Source organism: Canis lupus, unplaced genomic scaffold (genome assembly GCF_048164855.1).
Source record: "Canis lupus baileyi unplaced genomic scaffold, mCanLup2.hap1 Scaffold_307, whole genome shotgun sequence".
NCBI lineage: Eukaryota > Metazoa > Chordata > Mammalia > Carnivora > Canidae > Canis > Canis lupus.
This window is the reverse complement of record NW_027326537.1, coordinates 1-10,091: the sequence shown is the minus strand read 5'-3', so window position 1 is coordinate 10,091 and position 10,091 is coordinate 1. Positions and strand designations below refer to the sequence as shown.

The following is a 10,091-nucleotide window of genomic DNA, read 5'->3' as shown; positions in this document are numbered from 1 at the left end:
TAGAGGCTACCTGTATTTGGTGGCTTCAGAAAAACTAAGTCAATTGAATATGTATGTCTGTGTGTGTTTTTTAATTAAATTCATTAGCGGGATCCCTGGGTGGCGCAGCGGTTTGGCACCTGCCTTTGGCCCGGGGCACGATCCTGGAGACCCGGGATCGAATCCTACGTCGGGCTCCCAGTGCATGGAGCCTGCTTCTCCCTCTGCCTGTGTCTCTGCCTCTCTCTCTCTCTCTGTGACTATCATAAATAAATAAAAGTTAAAAAAAAAAAAATTAAAAAAAAAAAAATTCATTAGCAAACATAGAGTACAGCATTCGTTTCAGATGTAGAGTCACGTATTCATCAGTTGCATATGTCTATTTTATATATGTGTGTATGAGAGAGAAACAGAGAGGAGATGAATACTTATTTTCACGAGCTGATTCCCACAATTATGAAGGTGGACACATCTCAGGTCTTCCAGGTGGCCCACCAGGCAGGAGGCCCAGAGCAGAGCCGGTACTGTAGCTCCAGTCTGAAGGCGACTGGCTGCTGAGTTCTACTCCTCATGGTAGGTTAGTTAGTTAGTTTGTTTTTTGTCTACTCATGCCTTCACCTGGCTCACCCACATTACAGAGGAAATCTTCCCTACTCAAAGCTCACTGATTTATTTTAGTTCATTTTTAAAAAATTTATTTAAAATCCATTAATTATCATATAGTGCATTATTAGTTCCAGACCGAGAGTTCAGTGATTCATCAGTTGCATATAATACCCAGTGTTCATCCCATCACATGTCCTGCTTCATGCCCACCACCCAGTTACCCCATTTCCCCCACCACCTCCCCCCACAGTGACCCTCAGTTTATCTTCTAGAGTTAAGAGTGTCTTATGGTTTGTCTCCTTCTTTGATTTTTGTCTAATTTTATTCTTCTCTCCCTTTCCCTATGATCCTGTGTTTTGTTTCTTAAATTCCACATGTGACTGAAATCATATTTGTCTTTTTCTGACCTATTTTGCTCAGTATAATATCCTCTAGTTTCACCCATGTCATTGCAAATGGCAAGATTTTATTCTTTTTGGTGACTGAGTAATATTCCATCACACACACACACACACACACACACACCCCACATCTTCTTTATCCATTCATCTGTTGATGAACATCTGGGCTCTTCCCATATTTTCAAATCCCACCAATTTAAATGTTAGTCTCCCTTAAAAACACTCTCAACATCAACCAGATTGATGCTTGAGCAAGTATCTCAGCAATGTGGCCCGGCCAATGTGTCAGCCAAACTGACACATAACATTAACCATCACACTATTTTTAGTTACTTTACCTGTTTTCATCTTTAGTTCCTAACTCACACATTTCCTCTTTCCTCTTTCTCAAAATATGTGTACATTCTAATTTTGGTTGTCACTATTTTCTGTTTCAATAATAATGATTACATGAATAATATTCACAACTGATCCATCATACACTATAATTACGTATCTCTTGACCAAGAGGGCTAAGCGTTTTTTTTTGTTTGTTTGTTTGTTTGTTTGTTTGTTTGTTTTTAACCTCTCTATGGTCTGTAATGTCAGGCATCTGTTAATTTTCCTGTCTTTTTCTTTTCACAGAGCCAGTTGACCAAGAACCCTCTGCCTTTCTCTGGTTTTGCTCAGTTGCTCCTTCGCTGATTGGAAGGCTATGGATGTGACACTTTAGTTCCAAACTGGGGATCCTCTTCCATCTCTCCTCTTCTGGATTCACTATCTCCTTTATCTTTATCTAGATAAAGGAAAGATCCTTTATCTTTCTTAATGGTGTACACCCTCATTTTAATGGCTTCCCGAGAAAGAGGAGATAGGGGCAAAATGCTGAGATTTTACATGTTGGAAAATGTTATTTTACTCTCACACATGATTGATAATTTGCTGAATTTATGTTTCTAGTTTAAGACACAAAAATTAGTAATGGGAAGCCTCACAAATGGAATTGAGAGGTTTGGGAAGGGGTGTGGGCAGCCCTACCACTCCTCATTGACTTGAGACCCAGCAGGAAGAGAGGGACTTGACCTTACATGGACTTTACCTTGAACATGGACCACTCTACTACTGTAGGAGGAGGACGAGGTGCTGCTCATCCCCCCAAGCAATGGCTCAGCCCATGAGAAGCCACCACATTCAGAATTCCTAGTTTCCTCCAATGGACTTGCTGTTCAGAACAACCTTCACAACTCCCCCCTTTTCTCCTTAAAAAAAGTGCTTGTCCTTTGTTCCCCAGACTTGCTTACGGTTGTGCTGCAGCTTGTTTGTCCCAGACTGCAATTCTCTTATTCTCAAATAAACCCATCTCTCCATGGTAAAATAACTGGCAGTTTCTATTTCTAAGGTGAACAGGACTAATTTGCTCTTAAAAATGTTAAGCCATTATTTCATTGTCTTCCAGCTTCTAGTGTAAAGTCCAAGGCCATTTTGATTCTTGATCTGTTCATTGCTTATTACTACATTTGGGGTTTTTTCAATCTTAAAATCTGTAAGGTCACCTTTGTAACATGGTTTTTAGAAACTCGATGAAGGTGCATTTTGCATGTGTCATGACTGCTTTGGTTGTGGGAGACAGTTGGTCTGGAAACTCATGTCCTTTTGCTCTTTGAAATTCTCTTTTACCATTTCTTTGAAAATTTAACCCTTTCTACTTATTTTTGGAGTCTATCCTAGTCAAATATTAAACATCTTCTATTTATTTTCGGTATTCATTTGTCGGCCCCTTAGTTCACTCCTGTTTGTCATTTTGTTCTGCTATTCAAGACATTTCATCAAATTTCTCCTGCAACTCTCCTATTTAATTTTTTATTTCAGGTAATGTATTTTTAATCTGTAAAAAAGCTCTTTCTGCTTCCCAGGACATGCCTTTTATACAGAACGGCTTTTATTTCACCAATACAGTGTCTTGTCATGTCCTTCTGAAAATGTTGAGTATGTATCTTTAGAAAGACTTTAATCCACTCCCTGCCCTGTATCTGCTTCTTCCATGTTCTTCTGTTACCTGTTTATTAGATGATACCTGTTTTCATGTTATTCCCAAAAGCTTGGGGATCCTTGTCCTTTGTAATGTGACTAATACACCAACACGCTATTTGGAAACTGTGTTGCGTAAAGGGCTGGGGTATGTTCGGCAGAGGGCTTTACTTTCTAGGGGGATAGAGCTGAGTGATGTGGCAAAGCTGGCTCTCTTATAAGCTTATTCTTCTAACGTAGGACACTGAACTTTCCTTATCTGTTGGTCGTTGTTCATGGAATGTCAAGTTCTCCAGGGGACAACCCTTCATTTTCCTGATTGGGAGCTGTAAGCCTTATCATCAGTGTCCTGTAAGTCTTGTTAATGTTCTTTACATCTTCCTTACCTTTTAAAAAATACTGTACCAACCTCCCCCGGCCCCCCAGCCTACCTCATCTCTGTCAGTGTCCCCAGAAAGCCACCCTCCGGCCTTCTGAGCAGGTAGGGGAGAGGCTCTGGCTATATAAATATTAAATATTTTCAACGGTGTTTTACCAAACTAATTGTACACTCTTAGGTCCAGAAAGACTTGCTCTCTCCCCTTCAAGAGCGCTTCTGGCATTCTGGGCAAGAAATCAGTGTTTCTGGTGTTTCTTCTGCCTCAGGCACCTTCCACATCTGTGATCTCTGTGCTAAGTCACACGGAGGACAGTGACCACGTATTAATCTCCTTTCCAGATTCCATGATTTTGCTGCACATGCCCGCTGTCATCTCCCTGTTTCTTGGCTGTGAATGTGAGCCTGTTCTGAACTGAAATTTAGTCAGGTTTTAGGGAAAAGCCACAAATAATTCCTATGTAAAAGTTTGTGTTTCATCGACATTCTCTCTACCCTCCAATTATATTTTTTAATTTTGAGATGATGTATTTTAGAGAGTGAGTATGCAAGTGGGGGGGTGGGGAGGGTCCGAGAGGGAGAGAGGGAGCAGACTAGCAGACTGCTGAGCACAGAGCCCAGCACAGGGCTCGATCTCATGGCCCTGGGATCACAACCTAGAGTCAAAACCAAGAGTCAAGGCTCAAGCAGCTGGGCCACCCAGGCACCCTTCTCCCCTTCAATTATATTTAACAGAATACCTATAACTTTGTTTTAAGTAATGACTAGTGTTAACCAGTATGTATAGCTTCACATTGAGTAAGAGAAGTGAGTTAATTTTCTTATAATTATTTTACAAAGAAAATATTGCTACTATTGAGCTCAAGACTTCTGGTACGTATTTGCTTCATCCTATATTCATGTCCTGTTTCCTCGATCTGTTACAGCCGGACCCCTGTGTTGCTAGTTGTCGCTTTCTCTCCAGGGATTGCTTCTGTCTGGAAGCCACCAATACTCTTCTGTTGGGAGCAAGAAATGAGGGGGAGGGCAGCTTTTTTTCTGGGCTACTACCCTATATTTCTTTATCCTGCCATTTCCCATCGATCTGGTTCTCTTCCACCTCTGGTATGAAGTGGCTTTTGTTCTGGGCTTCCCTTCTGATTCCCACTGCCTCCGAGGTACCTCATCCAGTTGATCACATTTCTTCTGCGTCTCTAGGTCATGCCATGTATTTTGTAGCCCGCTAAAAAATGTATTTCTGTTTCTAAGCACTGGCTATAGGATCCTACTTCAAAGTTTTTTCCCTTCTAGGGTTTGGTAGGGGTGGGGCTGCTGAGTGTGGGGAGGAAACATGCTCTATGCATTCATTATTCCAGAGTGAACATCAGAGACAGAGGTTCCATTTTCTTTATAATTTTTGAAGCTTTTTTTTTTTTCAAGAGTGAGAGTATTGCTTTTGTAATCAGATAAATGCCAATTAATATGTCACTGTTTCAGAATTTAAAAAAGACAAAAACAGGTGGCCTCCCTCTCAGATGCTCATCCTGGCCAGCATGGAGGTGCTCACGTGTGTAGCACCCTGTTGTGGCATCACCCTAACTTTAGAGGGTAACCCCAGGAGCACATCCAAGTTTGACCTTGCTTTTGGCATTTAGTCAGAGTCTACTATTTCTTTCTACCTTGGTCTTTAGTCTTTGCAAAGTCAATAGCTAAAAATGTTGTATACCATTTTTGGGGCAACTCCGAGCTTGGAGGAGAATAATCATCACATGATAGCATACACGGTCACCTCCAATCTGGCTGACAGCATCAGGAATCTGGACAAAGCAAGCCACTGGCTTTAAAAAAAATCCAAATATGCATTTTCAAATATAGTTAATCATTCTGTGGCTTTAGATCAAAATAGCTTTATATGTTTTACATGTTAAAATTCAATCAGTTGAGGTATACATTACATTTATTACTTCAAAAGTAAAATGCATGAGCAATTGACGATTGGGAATTGTTGATTTTGGGGACAAATTTAAGAGTTTTGGGAAAATCACATTTCAGATAACTATCGAGGGTTGTATGTTGATTTTTAGTTTTGGAAAGAATGTTATATGTTGTAAAGCCAATAAATACTTAGACAATTTAAATATACAAAGCAGAATGATGGAAATTAGGTGTCAGAATTCTAGTCTTTGTAAAATTATCTGGTGTTCTGTATTCATGATTTTATTTTATTTTATTTTATTTTATATTTTATTTATTTATTCATGAGAAAGGCAGAGACATAGGCAGAGGGAGACGCAGGCTCCATGCAGGAAGCATGACATGGGGGCAGCCTGGGTGGCTCAAATCCCATGTCAAATCCCACATCGGGCTCCCTGCATGGAGCCTGCATCTCCCTCTGCCTGTGTCTCTGCCTCTCTCTCTCTCTCTCTCTCTCATGAATAAATAAATAATTTTTTTTTTAAAAAAAGGGAAGCATGACATGGGACTCAATCCCGGGTTCCCAGGATCACACCCCAGGCCGAAGGCGGCGCTAAACCACTGAGCCACCCAGGCGGCCTGTATTCATGATTTTAAATAAAACAATTGTGAAGCCCTATAGTTTTAGCTTTTTAATTCTATTTAAGTCCTTAATTTACAGCTTGATTTTAATTTTGCCACCACGCTCATCGATTACCCTCTTCAGGATAAATTATTTTTAATCCATATTTAATGAAGAATATGAATAGAAGAAAGCGTTAGAGAAAAGTGAGGTGTATCCCTCAAGATGATTTTGTTCTCTGCCAGTCTCTGTGTCTCACGTGAGGAGTGAGCACACCCACCTGGTGTCCCAGGCGTGTGACCACGGCAGCAACCCAGCATCTACAGTGAAGAGTAAGTATCCCTCCTTGGAATGTCTGGTGTTTAAATACGAATACCGGATGTTCAATATCAGTAAGATTTTCATTTCAGTAGCCCAGAAACCTAGTCTGATGGTATTAGGCTTCAGCATTAGCCTCAGTTGAGTACTTGAACTTTCAGCTGTTGAGTATTTGGCCAACATACGTCGTATCTGCACCTCTGTACATTAACATCATTTGACTAAAATGAATTAGAACAGAAGAGACTGGGGGCACCTGGGTGGCTCAGTCGGTTGAACATCTGACTCTTGGTTTTGGCTCAGGTCGAGATCTCAGGGTCCTGGGATCGAGCCCCACGTCGGGTGCTCGGCGTGGAGTCTGGTTGGGATTCCTTCACCCTACATCTCTGCTCCTGCTGTTCCCCCTGTGTGCGTTCTCTTTCTCTCTCTGATACATAAAAAAACAAAAACAAACCAAACTAGAACAGACTAGAATGAAAAGCATCAGAATGCATTGCAAGTAGTAAGGATAAATAGTATTCTGTGAACTCTTTCAGCTTGTAGATGTATGCATGCACACTGCGTTACATTAGACCATGCATTCCTTACCGAGGGCTGTGGGTCATGGTGAAGAATTTGAAATCACGGTACTAGAAAGAGGGCAGGTGCTTGTTACTGAGCAGGAGGGTAGGCAGTAAGTGCTGGAATTGCTAACAAAAGATACAGTGATGCGAGGCATGGGGATTTTTTTTTTGTTTTTTTTTGCAAGGCACCGCGCCTATGTGACCTTAGTGCAATAGCGATAGAGTGCAAGCAACTGTGGGAGAAAGGTAGGAGTCAACAATTGGCGAAATAATATAAAAATGGTCAGGAGAAACTGGAGAGGTAAGAATCTAGAGATCATGATGATAATATGCTATCTTAACACTTTTTTGTGGTTACCGCAGCAATTTCTACCGTCTTCAGTCTAGTTGATTCTTACGACAGCCAAATGGGAAAGACAGAGGAGATGTTGGTAAACCCCATTTCGTAGAACAGGAAAGACTCAGTCACTTCCTTAGAGATCCTCAGCTGGGGAGGAGTAAAAGTGTGTCTTAAACTCAAGCATCTTATGATTTTATGCTCTTAAGGAAAGAAAGCAGTTGAGAAGCGAAGGGTGGTGGCCTGGGGCTGGGGAAGCCAACTACAGCACCCGCTTTCTGGCACCTGGTGCTCCTCGAGGCACTGTTTCAGATTCGTGACCACACTGTGCCTGGAGGATCCTCCAGAAGCCACCTTGCCGTCCTGACCCTCCAGACCATCCAAGGAAAGAGACCCTGAGCCACGCGTAGAAACCGGAGGGATGGCTGGAAGCCGGAAGAGCAGCCTGGAAATCTCTGAGGGCAGTGGCTGCCTCAGGTGGATGGGGTTGGACTCTGGGTTTGTTATGATATGACTGGAAGTTTATGGAGATGACGTTGCTTTGTTCTTACTCTAATAGAAATCTAAAGAATTTGTTTCGTCACTTGCAAAGGATTTTCACGTTTCTTGTCTCACGTGTCTGTCACAAACTTTGGATATGTTTTATAGATAAGGAAACTGTGTCTTAGGGAAGCTAAATAATTCATCCAAATGTAGATGGTAAGAAGTTCGGCAGGACCCAGATGGAGTCTCTTTCTTCCACTACTTATGTTCCATTCCCGTCACTCAGCCAACCTCCAAAAAGCACTACCTGACTTTTGACATAGCTAAGTTGGCAGATGCAGATTTTCTGTTGAGAAGGTCAAACGGACAAAGGCACGTTTTGGTAACTAGTCCAGAATAAAATTTTTATTTACTTAGTAAAAGTGCAGGGTACCTTTATTTTGGGTTCTCTTGGATTTCACCATAAATCTTTTAAAAAATAAAGCCCGTAGTTGAATCTATGTAAGAGTGAACCATAATGAGCTATTTCAGAGATACTTAGACACAGCCCTACTTTTTAAATGAACCTCGAGGAGAGCACAGCCTGTGAGGACCATATCTCTGGGTACAAATGAGACGTGACCCAGCAGGTGCCGCTCTGCACTAAAGCCCCGCGGCACTGCCCAGTTCACATGTGTGTCCGTGAAGACCCCAAGGGGAAGTTTGCTGTAGTGTCGTGTGAATGCAAGAGTGGGGGATAGCGGGGTGGAGGAAGTGGGTGGACTGATTCCTTCATCAGAAGGCTCATAGGAGAGCAGCTTTGGTTTGGGGTTTCAAAATGAGTCACAATGAGAGGTTTCCATCCAGGGGCCGTAAGCAGTAGAAGGGCCTGAGGATGGGAAAGGGGAAGGGACCAGTCACTAGGTGTGGTTGGGGTGGAAGGCAGTGTGGAGTGGAGGACACGCTGAGGGCAGGGGTCCTGGAAGTGGAGATGGCCAGCGAACCATGTCCCGTTAGTTCAGGGCCTGGTGGGTCTTAAGTCATGGTAGGGAGGATGGATGACTAGAATCTCTTTGGTTGTCTCTAAGTTACGGATGACCACATTGTCCTTACCACGTACACCCTCCCGACCCTCTCCCACTCTTCCCTGCTGCGGACTCTCTCCTTTATTCCCCTGCTCTTGTTGCTTCTTTCTGCCCCACGAAAGCCCCTCCCGAGGCAAGCCCATCTCTCCCTGACGGGCCAGTCACTCACAGATTGTATCACCACGCGTCTCTTGTATGGTCTCATAAATGCCAGTGTGATGTATTTGCCACTACAGCTTTAACTAGATCATGGAGGGATTTTAGTCACTTTCTGAGAATGTTTCTCTGACATGATCAGGGAAACAGGTTTCCTTTTTCCCCTATTGCCAACCTGGAGCTAAAGGGGAAAAGATCCAGAATTTAAGCCTACTGGATTGGTAGATGCTCTGATCTCTGATATCCATTTACTATGGTGTCTAGGATGCAGGGAGCTTGAATTGCCCATGAGGGAAGTACTTCCGCTACGACTTAAACCTGTGTAAGTGGGCGTGGGGAAACCACGTGTCCAAAACTAGTGTTACAGAATGCATTTAAAATGTTAGCCCTGTCCCGGAGCAGCCTGCCCTGGCTAATCCAGCCTCTGTCCTGATCTCATCCCGTGCACACCCACCTGTGTGGCACTGTGGGCACTGCTCTGCTTTCCTGCTCTAGAGAATCTTATAGGACCCTCATCGAAGCGGGTCTATCTGATCAGGAAAGCTTCCTGCCAGTGGCCCGGAGCAGAGCATCCTTGACCTCCTTGTTCCTCAGGGTGTACACCACAGGGTTCAGCAGCGGGGTGATGACCGTGTAGGTCACCGAGATCAGCTGGTCCTCATCCCTGGAGTTCTCCGACTTGGGCTTGAGGTAGGCGATGGAGGCGCAGCCGTAGTGGACGATGACCACGGTGAGGTGGGAGGCGCAGGTGGCAAAGGCCTTCTTCCGGCCCTGGGCAGAGGGGATCTTGAGGATGGTGGAGATGATGAGGACATAGGAGATGAAGACCAGCCCCATGGGCACCAGGATCACCAGCACACTGATGATCAGAGTCAGGATCTCATTGGCTGTGGTGTCGATGCAGGAGAGCTTCATCACGGGTCGGATGTCACAGAAGAAGTGGGCCACCCTCGTGGCACAGAAGGGCAGCCTGAACACAGCCAGCACCTGTGTCATGGCTACGATCAGGCCAATGCTGCAGGCTCCCCCCACCAACTGGATGCATATTCCTTTGCTCATGATGACTGCGTACCTCAAGGGGTCGCAGATGGCCACGTAGCGGTCGTAGCCCATGGCCGTGAGCAGGAAGCAGTTGTTGATGGCCAAGGTGATGAAGAAGAACATCTGGGTGGCACAGCCTGCCAAGGAGATGGGCTGACTCAGGCCTAGGAGGTTACAGAGCATCTTGGGTATAATGACGAGGGTGTACACGGTCTCCGAAACAGACAGCGTGCTCAGGAAGAAGT

General features: G+C 43.9%; 1 protein-coding gene across 1 annotated transcript; it reads right to left on the bottom strand.

The window, feature by feature from the left end:
• Positions 1–8,018: 8,018 nt before the first annotated feature.
• On the bottom strand, positions 8,019–10,086 carry LOC140629865 (olfactory receptor 10J1-like; the record flags this gene model as incomplete). Its single annotated transcript, XM_072819366.1, has 1 exon — positions 8,019–10,086. A coding segment is annotated over one exon (747 nt), but the record flags the coding sequence as incomplete, so codon positions are not given.
• Between the last annotated feature and the right edge of the window lie 5 nt (positions 10,087–10,091).